The 20,208-nt window shown below is 44.0% G+C and overlaps 1 protein-coding gene across 2 annotated transcripts; it reads right to left on the bottom strand.

Annotated features, from left to right (window-relative positions):
• Positions 1-368: 368 nt before the first annotated feature.
• RNF20 (ring finger protein 20) lies at positions 369-20,201 on the bottom strand. 2 transcript variants are annotated; one of them, XM_051782797.1, is made up of 21 exons: positions 20,114-20,201; positions 17,892-17,943; positions 17,204-17,374; positions 16,934-17,101; positions 16,687-16,834; positions 16,336-16,518; positions 15,219-15,337; positions 14,260-14,406; positions 13,991-14,068; positions 13,549-13,668; positions 12,111-12,290; positions 11,816-11,951; positions 11,063-11,184; positions 10,341-10,738; positions 9,634-9,751; positions 7,515-7,664; positions 6,337-6,549; positions 4,343-4,468; positions 3,162-3,302; positions 2,744-2,845; positions 369-2,533 (listed from the first exon to the last, which is right to left on the bottom strand). In XM_051782797.1, the coding sequence occupies exons 3-21, from the start codon at positions 17,330-17,332 to the stop codon at positions 2,357-2,359; spliced, it is 2,955 nt and encodes a 984-aa protein (XP_051638757.1). In that variant the 5' UTR covers positions 17,333-17,374; positions 17,892-17,943; positions 20,114-20,201; the 3' UTR covers positions 369-2,356. The 2 variants fall into 2 exon arrangements, with proteins under 2 accessions (XP_051638757.1, XP_051638758.1); XM_051782798.1 differs by lacking the exon at positions 20,114-20,201 and adding an exon at positions 19,766-19,886.
• Between the last annotated feature and the right edge of the window lie 7 nt (positions 20,202-20,208).

Below are 20,208 nucleotides of genomic sequence, written 5' to 3'. Positions count from 1 at the left end.
CAGAGATGTATTTTGGCGTGTTATTTTCTTCAGTTATTGCACCAGCCTGATTCCCCAGAAGACAGAAAAGATTGTTGTAACTTTCCATGGATGTCAGTGACATGTTACGGGGGAGGATTTGCTGTGACAGAGGGTGCACTGGAGACTGGAGGTGAGGCGTTTTCTTTGTCACCTGAGACACTGAATTTAGAGGGACTTTTGATAATACTTGTCACCCCTTTACTTCTTTAACCCTCACACTTCTAGTTCTGGTAAGCTTTTAATTATTTTAATTATTTCCACTCATTCTGGCAAACAGACCATCTAAAATTTTCAGTTTCTCAATGTTTAAATTACAAGCACAGAGAGAAATTCAGTGATTTCCAAAATGATCTTGAAATAAACTATTATTTTATTACAAACCAAACCACTAACATTTTTCTTGGTAAGGCAAGAGAAAACAGAAGTTTCCAAATCTCCTCTGTGAAATTAATCCAGATTGTTTCAAGTATCTGTTTCCTACCATGACCAGAGTGATCCCAACATGGCCAGCATACACACAAAAGTTTCAAGCTTTATTTCAGTAGAAAGGTGATGCAACTTTGTGACTGGGAAAGGAGCAATGGGCTTTGTTCAGGGGCTGTTTAGTTCAGATGGTTGTTCACAGCTGTAAAAGGAAGTCTGCTGTTGTAGCAAAGCTGTTTGAAGATGCAGTTGGTTGTTGAACCAGGTCCTGATTTTGATGAACAAACATTCGCACCTCACAATCTACAACAAGCATTAACATATGGCTCTTTCTCCAACTTGATGCCACAAACTGTAATCTAGGGAGCAACTTCCAGTGAAAGAGGAGAGAGTTCTACTGTCTTTTCTTCTAACAGCACTTACACCACACCAGAAGTTCTCAGCATCCCAGCTTCCCCTTGGAAAGGTAGGGCCACCTGTTCCTTCACTCTTTTCAGCGTTCATAATAATTTACAAGGTTTAATTCATATATTCTGAATGTTTTCAAAAAGATAATAATGCACACTGTAAGACAGTCTGTGATTAATTAATTTTACTACTGTTTCTATTACTACTATTTTTATTACTACTGTTTCTATTATTTCCTATAGTGAACACAGGAAGGTAGCACAGTTTTCATGGTTCAGGGAAGAGACACACACGAGACAAACCTCTTGAGAGGTGCACCTTCCAAGAAAATTAAGTTTACAGGAGAAACACTACACCCTGTGAAGGAATGTTGCAAATAAATTACTTCACATTTTGCTTTTAGGAGCAGACTTAAAATACAGCTGCAACTAGAGGGAGCATAGAGACTATAACTCATGCCACATCCTTTCTCAAAATTCCCAGCAGCCATGTCAAAACGGCTGCAGAAACAGTCCAGCATCTTGGCCCTTCTCTTGTGTCAGAAATAAGATACTGGAGTTACATCCAAAAGGACAAAACTTGTTTTAGTCATGCATAACGTAAAGGCGGAGGAAGAAGAAGTTAATCTCTCTACTTGAGAAGCTTAAAACTTGTGAAAAATGTTTCCAGTAACTGAACAAAGAACAGGAGACCAGGCAAATACTACCAGAGGCAAGAAAACCAGAAAAAAACGCAAAAAAACCAACAAAAGCTTTAATTAGATTTTGTGCATAAAGAGATTCATCTTTGTGGCAAAGCTGAAACAAAGGAACCCCTAAAAATCCTTATTTTATAAGGACAATGACAGTGATGCCTCAGCCTAAGGGAAGGTGCCTGTATCAACCAGGGTTCATCAGTGGAATGCTATTTTCTAAGATTCTCTGACGTCTTACCTTTCTCCTCCTCTGGATACTAAGATGTGTGTGTGCTTCTGGGGCTAGGAAGGATCTTTACTAATGCACCATCCCTAAGAGGTTCTTGCCCTGACTCAGGAAGATACATGCCTAAGGAGTGACTCCACTGAAGTCTAAAGATTTGGTTATCTGGTCTGTTAATTGGGAAACTATTCACTCTCAGAAGCACTACCATACCTTGATGGGATTTAATAATATCCAAAGCAAACTCCTCGTAATAATATAGGTCTCACTAATCTCTGCTGCACCACAGACAGCTTTCATCGCATCAAGGCAGGACTTCAGTCAGAGGTTCCCAGCTTAGCAGTGTGATAGTGACGGATGGAAAATTTCCTCTCAGGTACAAAATATCCAAAAAACCAAGAGCAAGAACAAAAGGAAAGGGGGCAAGAAAGGAACCAAGATCTGGAATCTGTTTCTTTCCATACCCTAAACACACTTCCCAGAAGACAATGCAGATCAGCTGACAGAAGCCATGACTGCCCTGTGAGTGGTGGCCACAGAAGGTGAGGGGAGGCTGGGTGGTCAGCGTGAGCAGCAGCTTCCCAGGATCAGCCAATGTAGATCCTGTGGAAGTCGTTGGCCCCAAAGGCCGCGTTGCACTTGGGGCATTTGCGCTGCCGGGTGTCATAGCGCGTCTTCACACACTCAAAGCAGAAGACATGGAAGCACTTGGTGAGCACAGCATCCTTCTTGCGCATGTTGCAGCACGGGCAGGTCAGACGGGCCTGCAACACATAAATGTTACTGTGAGGGTCCACTGTGGTCGATCAGAGGTGTTGAAAGATGTCTGGAGATGAAGGTCCCTCCATTCCTCACAAGGAGAATATGGTTTCTTCAACCCCAGATAATGGACAAGAGATGCGAAATATTCAAAGCGTATCTACAGAGCTTTTTGACTGAAGTAAAGAAGGAAGTTAATAGACACAACTACTCACCTTGTAATCCTTGATTTCTTCCATTAGTATCTCATCACAGTTGGGAACCATGTCAGGCTTCTTTGTGGTCTCCAGCTTCCTGCGCAACCTAGAAATGTCTTCCTGTATAAAAACAAGAGACTAAGTGAATGAGCAGCATATTCTCTGTCACAGCTTCTTCAGAGACAAAAGAGAACATGTCAACAGTGCACCTGGCTAAGTTGTGCCACCCATACTTTCATCCCCCAACATTATCTGATGCCACAAGTATTGTCAGTTATCAGTGGAAAAACCTGAAAGAGCCAAGACCTGATGAAGCTGAAGTCAAAGTGAAACTGGACACCAAAATAGTGTAGTTGAAACCCACTCCAAGCTCGATGTCCAAGAAGATGGACACTAAAGCAGACAGATACTAAAGGATTGTGCACAGGGTATATACCTCAGCCCTTTTGAAGTTAAACATCTCTTTTTCTCTAGTTACTCTGTTTTCCACAATCTCCTCCTGGAAGTCATGTAACTTCTTCTGAGCCAGCTCTAGCTGGGCTTTCAGATCATCTGCAAGCTGGGCTGCATCCATGGCCTGAAAAAGAAAACCTGTACAGAAGTACCAAACATGGAAAAATAGCTCTAGTGATTTCTAGTCTCTCTGCCTGGCAATTCAAGACTGCTCACGGAATACTACTCATACTGATGGAGATCTGGTTTTGCATCTCTTTCTAGTACTTCAAAGTGAAATAACTGGAATTATTCCCTAAGCATCACTTCAGTGGCAAAATACCTTATTATTAACAAGTTCAAATCATTTAGCTTCAAGATCCCTCTTCAGCAGAGCCAAACCCTATCACAATGCAAAGCATGTCTCTTAGAAAAGCACTAATGACCACACAATTCTCTTCTTCATGTATTTTTAGCCTTCCAGCCTCCACATTTTCTCTATTGTTTAGAGGCAGTTGTATAGGTGAAGTAGATGGAAATTCAAGCAAGATAAGTGTTTTGAAGCATTTTCTCTTCACCAGTTCTCCTATAATCTTCTAACCAAGTTCCCTCAATACCACAGATTGTCATGTTAAGCACAAGTGACTGTGCTGAATTCTCCCCAGTTCCTCTTCATAGTGATATTTCTGCTTTCCTTTCTGCCTGTTTTAATGTCATTCCTGCATTTCTACTAAAACTATAAAAGCAAAGGCAGCATCAACCATGAGACTTTGTCTTATTTTACTGGTAACAGATCTACTTTATTGATCTTAGATATTCGCTTAAAGTCTTAGCACTCCCCAGTCATATTCCCCCTTTATTTATCCCATCTTTTTTATAAAAGCTTTGACCCCAGTTAGCTTTATCTGGCTGCTGCCTCTTCTTTCATGATAGGTTTCCTATAAAGGCATCTTACTTCAGCACCCTGATCAGCCTTTCACAGAAACATACATGACCTGCTCCTCTTTATCAAAGGAAACATCAGTCTACAGTACTTTAATCAGTGTTCTCTTCAAGACTCCTAAGCCTTCTGTCCAAAACCAGGGAATATCAGGTTCTGTAACAACAGCGAGAGCTGAGAGCCTGCTATGCCTTCTGCAAGGCAACAGCTCCATCTTACAATCCAAGACGGAATCACTCACTCACCTTGCGTTTGTTCATTTCCAAGGCTTGCGTTCGCAGACCCAGCTCCTTCTCTCCTGTGCCAATACTGCTCTGTAGTAAGTGTTCCTTTTCCTCCAGCTTACGTACAACCTGCAGCTGGGCATCCACCTTGGAAAGCGGGAGAGAAGGTGCAGAAGGAATGAAATGCACACTCTGTGGGTCTTCAGAGCTGCCATTAAAGCTGCATGTTAAAACTATCTCTGCATCCCCAGCACAAAGGAGCATCAGTTTGCCTTTTTCTCACTGAACAGCAACCCAGCAGTCCAAGAGCTGTATCCAGATCTCTCTAGTGAGCACTTTAAAACTTAGCAGTCAAATATTTGCAATGAAGATGTTTTAATTTTCAAACAGTGGCTTAAAGAATTGTTGCAAGGCAGTGCATAGCTCCACTTTGGTTCCAAGGATGGCAGAATACAGAATCATAGAATGGCTTGGATCGGAAGGAACCTTAAAGATCATCCAGTTCCAACCCCCCTGCCACGGGTAGGGACACCTTCCACTAGACCAGGTTGCTCAAAGCCTCATCCAACCTGGCCTTGAGCACTTCCAGGGATGGAGCACCTACAACCTTTCTGGGAAATCTGTACCAGGGCCTCACCACCCTTTGTGTAAAGAATTTCTTCCTAATATCTAATCTAAACCTGCTTTCGGTTTAAAACCATTGTCCCTTGTCCTGTCACCATCTGCTCATAAAAAAAGTTGCTTTCCCTCTTTTTCTAAGCCACCTTCAAGTACTGGAAGGCCACAATGAGGTCTCCTTAGACCCTCTCCAAGCCTGTCCTCGTAGCAGAGGTGCTCATTCCCTCTGATCATATTTGTGGCCTCCTCTGGACTTGTTCCAACAGGTCCATGTCCTTCCTGTGCTGAGGACACCGGAGCTGGAAGCAGCACTGCAGGTGGGGTCTCACGAGGGCAGAGTAGAGGGACAGAATCCCCTCCCTTGATCTGTTGCCCACGCTGCTTTTGATGCAGCCCAGGATATGTTTGGCTTTCTGGGCTGCCAGCACACACTGCCAGCCACTGCCAGCCCATGTCCAGCTTTTCATCCACCAGAACCTCCAAGTCCTTCTCCGAAGGGCTGCTCTCAATGACTTCTTTCCCAGACTGTACTTGTACTCATGCCTGAGATAGTTCTCACTGAACCATAGTTTCCAGCTTCTCCTGCTTGTTACCAATATATACGGGTATATGTAGAAGATACAGGCAAAAGTATCATTACAACATGGAAATGACTTCCCACTTTCCTTCTCCCATCTGTTCTCCATAGCAATGAACCTCTAGGACATTTCATGCTCCATACAGCAGTCTCAGTTTCTTACTGGGACAGGTCTCTTTGATGTCTGACACACCATTCCTAAGTTAATTAGGGGAGCATTCCCTCCTGTACTGATTTTGGTGAGGATACAGTTAATTCTCTTAACAGCAGCTCACATGCTGCTGTATTTTGCATTTGGGAGAAAAACAGTGTCAATAACTACTCTTTTAGCTCTTGCTAGGCAGTACTTACACAACATCAAGTCCTTGTATGTCTCATGCCACGCACAAGCAAGTAGGCTGAGGGTGCACAAGCAGCTGGGATACCACTTAGCCAGGACAGCTGATCCACCTGACCCAAGGGGTATTCCATACCACATGATGCTGTGCTCAGCAATAAAAGCTGGTGGAAAGGAAGAAGCGGGAGGGTGTTCAGAGTTGCAGCATTTATTAAGTAACAATTATGTATGATGGAGCCTTGCTCTCCCGGAGATGGCTAAACTCCTGCCTGCCATGGGAAGTGCTGAATTAATTCACTTGTGCTTTGCTTGTGTGCACATTTCCTGTAATTGCTGAACTGCATTTATCTCAACTCACTCATTTTCTCACTTTTGCCTTTCTGATTCTCTCCCCTGACCCAGTCTGGAGCTGGCTACCAGAGATAACCAACACCTCCACCTTTCCCCACCAGTCCTGTTGTCCTCTCTCTTTTCCAAGGTTACCTGTGTCTTCAGTGTCAAAACTTGGTCTGCCAGCTCCTCCTTCTCCTCTTTCAGGAGCTTGTGGATCTGGTTGGACTTGATGCGTTCTGACATCAGCTTGAAGTTGGCATCATCCTTCTCCCGCAGCTGTTGCATCAGGCGGATGTTCTGCTCTTGCATGTCTTCAAAGGCTTGGCCTGTGACATCCATTTCTGACAGCAAGGCCTCCTCCTCCTACAAAACAATCACAGGCTCTGGCAATACTGTCTCCTGTACCCTCTGTTGTGACCCTGAACATTTTACTCAGACACCAAACCTAGCACAGATGAAGGAAGATGTCTCAGTATCAAAGAACAGTATCTTCCCAGCAACCAAAAGAAAGTGCTCCCTAGAAATCCGCACCACAGTGGAGATACTCTGATTTTGAAGGTGTAAAAAAGTGATGGTCAGCTGTACAAGCATTCAGAGACTGTGGCTTGTCTGCTGGCAGAATCAGCTGTGCCACAGTCATTACCAGAGCTGGGCAGAAACCAACTCTCAGCTTCCAGCAGCTACCTGGACAGCTGTCAGTTACACCAGGCCAGGGATTCTACATGTGGACAGCTCGGCAGCATCCAGCTAACACACTGCCAAGCCCCTTCGACTCACTTCGACCTCTTCAACATTAAAGGAGTAAGTGACAAGACAGAGCAGTTCTGTTCTATAGTTAAAAGAATTTGAATTCTAAAAAAGTACATGTCAAGTCATTGGCTTGCCTCTCTGCTAATGAGGTGGTCCTGCTCTCTCACTGGATTAAGCCCTTTTTTGTAGAAGAGGGTATGTACCAGTACCATGCAAACATACTCACTATATGAACTTGTACAGATAATAACTTTCACAAAGAAATTTAAACCTCCTCCCCTAGTGGCTGATTCAGCCATTTCTCCTCTGTGGTCTTCACCAAGGCCACAGGTTTAATTGTTATCAAACATTCCCCCCCATCACCTGCCATGAGGTTTGTGACACTCTCCAGTTGTGGGGTTTTTGATAGCTGTTGGTGGGGTTTTTGCATGTTCATTTTTTTCCCTTCGATAAACAAGGACCAAACTCGCATCTCTGGCCCATACAGATACCTCTCAGATAATCTTCCTGGCTGCAACCCGAAGGCAGTTCCTTCACAGGTGTTCCATCCAGAACAGAACTCATCAGGAACTTCTCACCTGCTTAGCCATGGCTAGTTTCTTCTGTAAATACTCAATTTGTTCTTCCACTGCTCGGATCTTGCGGAGGGCATCCTCATCAGCCATCTTTTTGCTCTCCTTTTTCTCCTTGTCTTCCAATTCTTTCACCCTCTGCCTTAGTTCTTCCAGCTACAAGGACAAACCACAAATGACTCTTAACATGAGGATGCGGCCTGAACATTGTTAAGTGCCTGTTTTCCCCACAAATTCTCTGAAACACTGAAGAAACTACCTTAAAAGTATGGGAAAAGAAAGCCCATTCTATTTTGACAGGACAGAGTGTTACTGGCAGATGGACCACTGAGACAGGCTGTAAGCCTAAGATCTTGATTTCAAAACCTTTGAAAATTCCGTAGAATCTTTTATCACAGTAGGAACATCAGTCTCTTGCAGTTTTATATGTAAGAGTATATGGATAGAGAGCATTTGCTCCTTTAAGGGCATCCAGTCAAGGACCTGCTTCAATATAGAAAGAGATAATAACAAGGAAGTAAAACAAAACATAGAGACACAAAACTGGAAGACAAATGGTAAAGGAGGCAGTTGATGCCCTAGGATTTTTAGCCTTTTGTAGATTTTAATGTAGCTGTATAGTCTATCACACTTTAGTAGTTAACACTAACCAAACCCTACTCCCCTATTTCATATCGAGTTTTCTAAATTCTTTAGGTTTGTTTAGGCTCCTTTTCAAGGCATGACTATAGTAAACACATTCTGTTTATGAACATTGGCACCCCAGGCCTGAACAACAAGATACCATCACAGTCAAAGCAATCTTCAAGCCTGGAACCTTGGAGAATCTCCAAAGACAGTACGTGCTGTAAAGAAGAGGAAGATTAGGAAGAAAGGGGTCTTAGGACTCCTCGACTCAATTTCGGAGAGGCGTGCCAGGGGGCAGATTTGGGGAGGATCTGAGGGGGTTGGATTGGATGGATAATATCCATCCAGGATTGGATGGATAATACTATAAAATTGTGGAACTCCTTGCACCAAAAGGCCTTCATTAAAGAGCTATTCTCCATCGTATCTACACTTTTGAGTTTTATTCTGCTCCCAATTTTAAGGCGGCACAGTGATAACCTGGACAGTCACACCAAGTGATGAGGGCATTGAGACTGTGAGAATGTTTATTCCAACAAAGTTATGTGACTGTGGGAGAATGAGGAAACTAAAAACAAAATTTGTAGAGAGACAGACATGAAAAACAAACATGGACACAAACAGATGAAGGAAACTTCCCCAGTCACAACACTTAATAAGCTTCCAAGAAAATACAGGCAGCACTTCCAGGAAGATCAACCTGGACTTTGCAACTGGTAAAACTATAAACCAGGAGTGGATCCTGAATTGTGAGGGCTGTGGGAACTGACAGAGTTGTGCAAACCCAGAAGTTGATGTGCCAGGAAAGGAAGAGCAAGGATGAACAAAGTGGGATTAGACAGAGAAGGGTATAAAAGGAGCCAATCGCATGTAAAATGTGGGCAGTCAGTGCACACCTGTCTGGCTAAGCCCTGCCCATGACCACTGCAGCCTGTCCTGTCTTATCTTCTTGTATCTTTATATTAGATATTTTCTTAACTATCTTTGTGTAATCTATCTCTTTACCTCATGTACATGTGTGCTGCACAGAGTAAGTGCTAGCTATAGGTGAGACCTGTTTGTGAAGGTAAAAGGGGCCTGGAACCACAGGGGTACCAAACACACAGAGGAGTGTGCTGGTACTTGTATGTGCCTGTGAACCTGGAGATTGGTGAGTGCATGTGCCTGCACTTGTGACATTCTGCATGTACCAGCTGAATAGGAAGGGACTGGTCTATGCTTTCGTTTCATGAGTCCTATATGCACATGCTGCTGAAGAAAGCATCTGGTCTGTGACAGTCTGACTGGCTGTGTATTTCTGGGATGTGTGCTCATCTCCGCTACCAGCTGAATCTGCAACTGAGAAAGTGGAACCATTTGTTTCAGCCAGAGCAAAGGGATCATCCTTTCCCAGAGGAGAATGTCCCAAAATCTCTCTGTTCGTATCCAGACCATTCCAAACTCCCTTCTATAAGGGAGTTTGCTCTAAAGAGCAAAAGGGAAGAGAAATTAGATTTACCTCAGCTTTTGCCTTCTTCTCAGCTGCCATCAGCTGCACTTTGTCTCTCTGCTCTTTGGGGGCAGAGCGGTACATGTCGAGCAACAGCTTCATCTCCTTCTGGCTCTCCTGGGCCTTCCTGGAGACAGGGAGACAGACTGTGAGAACATGGCAGGAACCCCACCCTGTTACATAGCCAGCAGGAGAGTCTGAGCAATATTCTCTCCATCCCCCATGTGGATACGGAGTCCTCCTTGGCTCATCTTATCGCGGTAACATAAAACGGCCAAGGAGTACAGGCTCGAAAAGAAACATGTTCAGGCACATGGGCTGAAAAGCCAAGAAAAGTGGGGTGGAGAGGAAATATGTACCCTAATAGTGAGCTACAAAACTATCCACCTCTGCTCTGGTAAGGATCCAGGAGAGGGAAGGCTGCTGTGTTCTTTATTAATAACCTGCTGCTGTAAAGTTTTACACTACTGTTATGACAGCAACAAATAAATATTACTTCATCCATATCACGAAGTCGGTTTTGGTAACTCATGTTGTAGGCTGTTGTAAAAGAAATGTAACTACATTGACCAGATCACAATCAGATATGGAGGGTGCTAGGAAACTCCTCCTCCATTTCAGTGACACTAATCTCGTAAGAGCAAGCCACGTGTCTCACACAAACACCCCTGTTTGGGCACTGCTCAAGCAGGAAAGGAAGGGACAACAACTCTTACTTGAGCTCAGCCTTCAGCTGCTTGATCACTTCAGCCTCCTTCTTTCTTCCATCTTCATGCTTCCCCTTCTCCTTCTCTTTGGATTCTCTCTCCTTCTCAGATTCCTTCTGCTTCTGCTTTTCCCGCTCTCGTTCCTTTTCCTTTTCTTTCTCTTTTTCTCGCTCTCTCTCTTTCTCCTTTTCCTTCTCTCGTTCCCTCTCCCTCTCCCGTCTCTCTCGCTCCCGTTCCTCTTCATCTCGCCGGGCCTTCATTTCATTTACATCTTCAGCAGCAGCCTTGGGGACAGACACTTGGGCAGAAGGATCCTCAGGTTCCTGCTTAATCTCTGGAGGTTCCTCCTTTGTGTCTTCAGTGCTGGACTGGGCCTGTAAGAGAGCACTGCCACTGCGAGAGCGGATCTATTGTGGAACAGCAAGAAAGATGACACAGAAGAACAAAAACCATTAAGTTCTTAGCCAGAAATCTACCTTTTCCCTTGTCTCCCCAGATCCATGATTCCATGCCCCCTTTGTACCTGCTACTGCTTTTCAAGGAGCACTACACAGCTACAAAGGAATACCATTCATCTGATAAAAGGAGGTAGAAGAGTGTAGGGCTCCACTGAAAATCACACTGCATCCTGCACGCCTGATCAGAAAGGCTGATATTGCAGGCAAGGGTGACAGCATTCCTCCTCCTCCCAAGCACTTCCTCTTCTTTTCTGACATTCCCTGCTGTGATACCTTGCTCAAATCAGACTGCGCCTCCCTCAGCTTGCGCTTGTATCTCAACACCTCTCCCTTCAGCTGGTGGTTGTGATTTTGGAGGCTGCTGATGAGATGACGCATCTCTCGGTTAATTGGACCTACAAAAACAGAAACAAAACTGTAACAAACCACACTTTGGTCAACCCCCTGCAAGGACTTTCATGGACATGGAAAACAAGCTAAGTGTCAGTGACAAAGAACCAAAATAAGACTTAGCATGCTGCCACACAACGGAGCAACACGACACATTTGCAGAAAAAAGTCATGTACAGTCCTAATTTCCCATTAACATTACTTTTTTCCCCATGATCCTAAGGGAAACATGTCATGCTACAAAAAACCTCTATGATTTAAATGCTATTTTAGAAATAACTTCTTTACTTCCTCTGGTGATATTTGAAAATTACTGCTTTCCTATCTAGGTTGTCATTCCACACTTGTAAACGAATCCTCCCCCTTTCAAGTAATTTTTAATAATACCCTGTCATAAACCAAGTTATTAGCAAAATATATGTATTATTGAGTATGTAAATGGAAGTCAGATAACATGGAACTGGCCTCCCAATAAAACACAGGAAGAGCTTTGTTTTTCAAGATAAAGAGACATGCCAGAACAAGTATTTGACAATAACAAAGAATCAACCCAGGTGTTTTATTGCAGTGTAGCCTCTAGCGGGCATTGGGGGGCAGGTGGTATTTGTTTTTAGGCACAGCAGAACAACACCGTACCTGCTTGCTCATTGGCAGCAAGGGTCTGCTCAAATTCTATCCTCAACATCTCGTATTCTTTGCGGACTTGTGCTAAGGTGTCCTCCAGCTGAATCACCTCCGTGCGCAGCTTCTTGTGCAGGCCAACCTCATCCCTCTGAGGAGTGAAAAGGGAACAGATTAATGCTTTGAACCTGCTTTGAACATGAAGTACCAGAAAAGACTGAATTATTGCCGGAAAAGTAAATTTCCTGAGCTTTCCCAAAGCCACTCAGAGCCAGCAGTGCTCCCTGGTCTGGTGGAGTAGACGTGTTACCTCAATGAGCTCCACCTGGCGCTGGTGTGTGGCACGGGTGCCATGGAGCAGCGTGCGGGCCTCATCCAGATGTGCCTTCAGCTGGAGACTCTCGTTATACAGAACAGAAAACTGGGATTGCATGCAGCGGTACTCCGGGGTCTCCTTCACAGCCTCTTCTACTGCACGTCGCAGCTCAACCTAGCAGGGACACAGGAAAATGCCACAAAAATTATCCCCTTGCCTTTGGTTTTTATTTAACAAGATAGGAGAACAGTGAATCAAGCTGCCACAAGAAAAGATTAACGCAGAACTTCAACAGCATTGCTGTGCAGTAGGTGCAAGTAATATGCTTCAGTATCAATTTTAAAAGTCTATGCTTTCTGTGTCCACCACGCTATTTCTCTTGCACAGTCACATGACAAAATTTTTCACCCTTGGATTCTGAAATAGTTTCTTTCAAAGACATGAACTTGGAAAACATAATACACATTTTCAAGTGATTTACTGTAAACCATAATCACCTATATCAATAACGATGGACACACAGAAAAGTATGACAGACTAGAGAAAACCTATGTGCCAGTAGGCATTATGTTAGCCTGTTACCAAGTAAGACATGGTGACTGAAAGGAAGAGAAATGAGAAAAAAAACAGGTACAGAATCTGAATTTTCCTTACAAAAAAAAGTTAGTGAATGATTGTGACTGCCAGCAGTAAAACAGACACATATATAGATGCATACACCTTAATACTACTGAAGAGAAAAAAAGAAGTTGTAAACTGAAGAGTAGTTCTCTCAAAACAAACTCATGTGGATAAACAGTATTTAGAGATGCCTCAAGATAGTCCTTGGAACCAGATGTCTTAAACTTAGGTTATCAGGTCAGACATTTTTTGTAACAGGCTAACAGATCTACTGACCACTAAGATGACATCTGGATTATTCCCTCCATCATATACTTATCTACTACAGAGTCACAGCTTTTTGTGTTACCACCATTAAAACACCAGAAACTCATATGCTGTTTTCCATTCTCCCACAATCCGAAAGACAAAAATTCATCGACTCTTTCAAGAGCCTCTTTCTCCTACACAAGGTTCCTCGATTTTTTCATTTGTCTGGCTCCTCTTGTACAGGGTATGGGGAAGGTGGAAGAGGAGTCAATACTTGTAATGAGGTGAAAGCAGTTCTAACTAGACATCATTAAAATGTCCAGAATGGAACACAGGATGGAAAACATTCTAATTTCCAACAATGACCACATGGTGTCACTAACACAATGAATTGCAAGGGTTAAGTCCCAAACTTGCTAATTGTACCTTGTACGAAGTTTAACATCACTGACAGAGCAAGCACAGAACAGAACAGTGCTAGCGAGGTTTTCTGGACACAGCCCAGCAAAACAAAGGAGAGGCCAACACACAAAACACCTTCAAACAGTTACAGATATCTCACCTTGAGTTTTTCATTCTGTGTTGTTACTTCCTCAAGATCCTGGCGTAGTTCCTCCAATTCATTGAGGCGATTCCCAGCAAGCTCTTTATTCTCTTCCAGCTCTGCATTCATCTCCTCAAACTGTTGGAGATAAATTGCTTGTAAATCCTACTGTTAATGTCTCTCCTGAAGGTACTAATGAAGTAACTGTTTATGCAGTAACAGAAATTACAGACTAAACAGTCAGGTAACATTACCAAGTCAAAGTCTACTTCCACCCGGTCTGTTTCTTAAGCAGGAAACTTGCATACAGACAAAATGGTTTGCCCAGAGTAACCCACATCTGTGGCAAAGGATCTAAAATTATCTAAAATAAGTATGTAAATTCTGTTCCAATCTATGGCCCCACGCACAAGCTCTCCTTTATTCTTCCCCTTGCCTGCAACCAAGCCCCTGACATTACCTTGCGGGCATTAATGGTGATTGTGCCCCCATAGAGGCTGCTCCCAGCTCCATACACCTTGTAGCCTTTGGAATTTACCTGCAAAAAAAGCAGTAGATTTCATCAAGACCCAGTTAAGTATTAGCAAGACTGCCGATACAGCAAATCCAAGACCAAAGATGGTATACTGCAGATTCTCAGTTCTCACAGTGAAGTACCATGAGGTGATGTCACACATCCCAAAACTGCACCCATTTCTCTGGTTTCCTGGCAAAGAGGGCAGTACTTACTCGTTCCAGAACATCTGCTAAGTGGCGGTTGAGCCTCTGCTCCCTCTTGCGTATCTTGTCAATGTCCCACTGAAGGTCATCAATCATCGTCTCCAGAACAGACACCCGGGATTCTGCTGTCTCCATTCTCTCTTGCAGCTTGGAGAACTGTAATCAGAAGGGTGTTTCAGTCAGCAGACTGAATAAAATCAACTTTTCCTGAGGCTGCTCACTAATAGTTTTTCTCTTAATTCATCATGTCCTTTCCATTTTTTGCTGTGGTGACAGACTCCATGAACGCTCCTGAATTTTACTCTGCCTGAATCCCAAGACAGTAACAAAAATAAGACAAAACTGAAAATGAAGAAAGAGCAAGAAACTGGTAATATCTGGCAAAACACAGAGGCAGCCATCTCAGCTTGTTCAAAGGCTTTGTTTTCAATCTTTTCAATCCATATGTTCATTTACCCTACAGACCATATAAATGCTCAGTGGTCTAACACTGACCAAGATCAGTGGTAACACAATTTTTAAAGGAACTGAAGCCTCCAAAACAAATAGTGCCAATAATTTGAATCCCTTAGTCACTGGGATCATCTTGTCATTGATTTCATTACACTTTCATACACAATGCAGAGGAACTAAGGAATTTAGAATCACGGAGATGTCACGTCAAGTGTCTTAGGTGTTTACACAACCCCTTCGCATCACCTTTCCATTTGCTCTGCTCTGCTCTCTTCTAATATTGAATCCATTCAACTCATTGATTTGGTTATACTCTTCCCTATGGTCATGTAACAAGCAAATCGATCTGAATGATACAGAAAATCTATGTACAGTTCTCCACTACAATAACCCTTTTCATAACTTTCCAACTGTGCTGCTCCTGTCCCTCTCCAAGGAAGTAACCTGCTTTCCAGACTATAGTGACCACAAATTATGATAAGCAGGACCCCAAAGTAGATTTGTCTTTTTTATACCTCCTGAGACATGATCCGGTGCTTCTCCTGAAGAACATCAGCCAGTTCCTGCAGCCGTCCATTTTCATGTGACAGGTAGGTGTTAAGCTCCAGTACTGCTTCTTCCATCAATGAAATATCTGAAAGATAGACAACGAAAAGTAAATTAATGCAAATCAAGGAAGATTGGTTTTAATTCTTAAATAGCAAAGAGAGAAAGAAGAAAACAGAAAAGGAAATTTCTGGGTTTGTGTTTACTCTTTTGTTTTTATCTCTCCCACAGAGGGTTCCCAAGGGCCTGATCTCCATCAGAGAGCTTTGACAGTTTACAGCTAAGGACAGTAGCACTACCCTGCAACAACGCCAGACTTGTCAGAACTCCTTTATCAGAGCACAAAGAATACTCTGGACAGAAGGCAAACCATGGATGAGCTGATATTCCACCCAAGTTTTCACTCAAAAGCTTAAAATTCTACCCTTAAGCTAATGTTTTTAGACAACCATCTGAGTGTAAAGTGAATCTATTACATTGATTTTTAGAGTCTAGTCATTTGGCTTTTTTCTGCAGAACTCTACTTTGTGTTTAAAACTGACAGCTACACCAAGACATTAGATGGGTACCATTTTGCTCAAAACTCAGTGGAAACTGAGTAGTTTTATATATATATATTTTATATATATATAAAATATATATATATAAAACTATACCTTTTACTAAACTCCCAGTGAGAAGGAGTCCAACAGCAGTCTGCAATGATTTCACTTCTTCACTTGTAAGCATGAAGCCTGTTACATGATGGCTGAGGACAGCAGGGTGATAAGGTTCAACTGCAATCTGTAACTTCCCAGGTGCATGAACACCTGGCAGAACTAACACTATACTGGTAGAAACAAGCTTTTTCTTAGCCTGACACACTGGGCAGAGCTCTCAGCATTCAAATTCACAGGTAGTTACAATACACTTCTAGCATATAGTCCTTTATTAGAGCTTTTTATAATGAGTTCAGAATGCCAGGTCAATTTATTTTGGAAAATAAACAAGCATGAAACAGATTAGGCCTTAATGTGCACAATGTAGTATCAGCTCTAAGGTGGGGGTTAGATGAGTGTTCTTGAAAACCTGTAACCTTGGTCATACCTCCACTGTTCAGCTTGTGAGACAGAACATCTACTTTCTCCTGCAGCTTGTCATACATTGTCACAATCTGGGCAACAGCACGGCGAGAAGACTCTACGCGCTCCTGCAGCTGGGATTCTATCTCCTCGCTGGTGCTGCTGGCCAGAGTAGCCAGGAAGGAGAATGCCGGTTCCAGTCCTTCCCCTGGGAACAGAAGGAGGTACTAGAAGGTAAATGTTATCTAGCAAATAACATATAACACATAATCTCCACAATCACAAAAGAGAGCCTCTGTCACCCTTTAGAAAGGGACATCAGCATTGTCCACAGCTGAAATCCATCTTTCCCACTGTCTCCAGACAGGTGTCTCACCTCGTTCCCTCTCATCTTTGCGCTCCTGGTTACTGTCAGAGTCTGGTTCAGGTTCTGGTACCACCAGTGCTTTTCTTTCAGACAAAAGGTCTCCAAGACCTTGGTCCAGATCGAAGCGTTTAAGGATGATGCGGATATTTTCATCAAACTGAATGATGGGACAGGCAAGGTAAGACAGAGAATGGATGTGAATAAAAGCAGTGCAATGGTACAGAAAAGAACAGTGTATAAAAAGCAGCAAACCAACCTGATTCCAGTATCGGTTGATGATCAGCAGAGATGCATCATCAGTGGCCTGCCGGCGCTCCAGCTTCTCTATGTGCTCCCGCAGCTCATCCTCGATGGCCTGACGCTGGTCCAGCATCTCTGCGAGCTTCCGGTTCTTGGTTTGCAGAGTCCGGATGTCCAGGTCCTCCTGTGCAGGGAAACGTGGCACACAAGACAGATCACAGACACGTTTTTGTATCCAGATGAAAAAGAGCAAGAGATTGAGTGGGGGTGTGCAAGAAGGACATACTGTTGAGGAAACACCACCAAGCTTGATGGTCTCCACCGTGGTCCCTGAATCTTCAACCCTCGCCTTCTTCTCCTGAGGGGCAGAAGGGCCAGGCTCTGCAGCTGCCCGTTTATTGCCAATTCCAGACATGGTAGCTGAAGCAAACAGGTTCCCACCTTCTCCAAATTCTTCCTGAATATGAAAGAACACTATTGAAAAAATCCCAAACACACACACATCCAATCAACTCGATTTGGGATTTTTAACAGACCAATCCATTACGGTAACAAGATGTGCAACACAGAACAGATCACATAACTCTAATGGTTTTGGAAAATACTTTAGGAAAGGAATGGGTTAAAAGTGGACGACAGGTGAGGAGGACTGTAGATCACTCAAGAGACCCTGTAGCCAGGAATAAGCCTTGACAGGGTGGTGATCCTCTGGCATGGACCGAGTTTAACAGTGCCACGTCCAGGTGAGGGTATCGTGTGTCCAGGTCTTGCTTTGCAGATCCCAAGGTTATCAAGGTAATGGAAATAAATTTACTCTTTGTGTTCTTGCTGTGAGTTTTTGCCTGCCTGTGTTGACTTGCACATTCTGACCAAACATTAAATGGTGAAAGACACCACTAGAATCAGCACTACAAACAGCAAGTTCAAGGGGAAAAAAATTCACTGTTCTGTAATGTTAAATGGAAGCACTGTACCTTATCACTGTCTTTGGAAAAAAATCTTCACGTAGGTTCAGTTGCTGCTTTTCTGTATTAACAAAAAGTATCAGGGTTAGATTTTAACAAACTGCTGAGACTGTGTATATGTGGCACCAAGTTCACCAAGTTCTCACCTTGGAGATAAGCCCTGTACTTATAAATCCTACGGAACTGAAAAACATCTCTCAGTCAAGGTTTGTAAAGACCCATTTCAAGAGCTTTCCTGTCTATCGGGAGATGCAGACACATTTGAAGAGAATCTATCCCTAAATTAACACACTTTGAAAAGCTCTGGACTAGTTAGAGAATCCCAGAACAGCTGAGGCTGGGAGGGATGTCTGGAGGTCACCTGCCCAGTGCTCCTGAAGGAAGTAAGGTCAAAGCAGGTTGCCAAGGGCCTTGTCCAGGCGGCCTGAGTATCTCCAGGCACAGAAACTCAGCAATGTCTCTGGGCAGCCTATCCTAGCAGAATTACAAGGGCACTGGAGAGGGTGGGGTAACAGCAGTCAATAAAAACATCTCATCTACTACCAGTCAGTCCAGCAAGCCACTAGTGACCAGTGCTTTTCCTATTTTTTGTCCACAAAGTATCCCTTCCATTGCCTCCTGACACCATCCCTCAAAGCTCCAGTTCCCCCTCTCCCCACTTCCTCACACACTGTACACCACAATCCAACCCACTGACTTTTTATTGGCACAGACCCTCTCTCTCACGGAATCCTTTAGATTGGAAAAGATCTCTGAGATCAACAAGTCCAACCTTGACTGATCATCACTTTTTCAGCTACACCATTGCACTAAGTGCCACATCCAGTCTTTCCATGAATACCTCCAGGGATGGTGACTTCACCACCTCCCCGAGCAGCCCATTCCAATGCTTAACAAGCCCTTCTGCTGCTCACACACACAGAAGAGGTAAAGAACTCTAAGGAGGGATGTACCCTTTTTTAAATGTCACATTTATTTCCTTTTTGATACAGAAGAGCTGTTCTGCTCTGCAAACTAACTGACAAAATAAGCTTTATTTTGATTCTTACATTGTACTTACTTAAAAAAAAAAAGGTTTCTGATGACAAGCCCTACAAATTGAAACTCAAATTAGATTTTCTCTTCTCACATACTACCATTTTACATTAAATCTGAAAACCTCAAGGTTTTATTACTTCTGCTACCACCAGCTCTTGCTGCTATAGTACAGAAACTCTATCGCATACATATAAAACCTGATGTACAGACACAGAATCACAGAACTAAAAGCACTGGGCACATGTAAAAGCTGCCATTTGAGTTTATACTCCCCAGCAGGAACTCCAGTTAAGCAATGTTCTGTCCACAAGCCTAAAGGGGACTTGTCCATAGCCTCCAGGTCCGGCTCAGTAGGAATATCTTAAGCATGGAAGGAGAAAGGGGAAAAACAGCCAACTCCATTGCAAGATCAAATCTAGAGCTCCTTAAAATAACACCTATTTTAAATTTCCGTTCTTTGGGAACTCAACCTTTTCTCTCAGTCACAGGCTATCCACATTATTCCCTCCCCAGACAGACCGCACTGATTTATTACACACTGACTGTCCTCCTGGCATTCCCCTCCCCTACCACCGGCCTGTTGTGGAAGAGAGATGCGAGAGCTGGGGCTGTTTAGTCTAGAGAGGGGAAGACTGAGAGGGGATCTCTCTAGTGTCAAGAGGATGGTGCCAGACTCTTTTCGATGATGCCTAGCGACAGGATGAGGAGCAATGGTCATAAACTAAAACACAGGAAGTTCCACTCAACATGAGGAAGAACTTCCTTCCATTGACGGTAGCAGAGCATAGAATGGGCTGCCCTGGGAGGGCATGGACTCTCCCTCTCTGGAGATATCCCAAACCCACCTGGACGTATTCCTGTGTCACCTGCTCCAGGTGATCTTGCCTTGGCAGGGGGGTTGAACTGGATGATCTCCAGAAGTCCCTTCCAACCCTAAAAATTTCATTATTCGAGTTCCCACACGTCCAAGCCGCTCCTACACCCCCGCCGCCCTCCTCCAGTCCGTGGCGACCCCCGCGGTCCTGCCGCTGCCCCCGGATCCTCCCACCCCGCCAGACGCACACCCCCCAGTCCCGTCCCTCCCTCCATGGGCGTGTGGCGTCTCCACCATCGAGCCACTGCCCCTTTCCCCCGCACTGCCACCTCCCGGCTCTCCTCGGACCCCGGCCCGGATCCCGGCCCGCCCTACAGACCCGCCGCAGCACCGCCGCCACCACTTCCTCAAGCCATCCCGCCGGCAATGGCCGCCGCCGACCGCCCCTTCCGGCCGCCATTTCGCCCCCCATGC

This window comes from Manacus candei, unplaced genomic scaffold (genome assembly GCF_025592945.1).
Source record: "Manacus candei isolate 608988 ecotype Guabito, Panama unplaced genomic scaffold, ASM2559294v1 h1tg000016l, whole genome shotgun sequence".
Taxonomy (NCBI): Eukaryota; Metazoa; Chordata; class Aves; order Passeriformes; family Pipridae; genus Manacus; species Manacus candei.
This window is presented reverse-complemented; position numbering and strand designations above follow the sequence as displayed.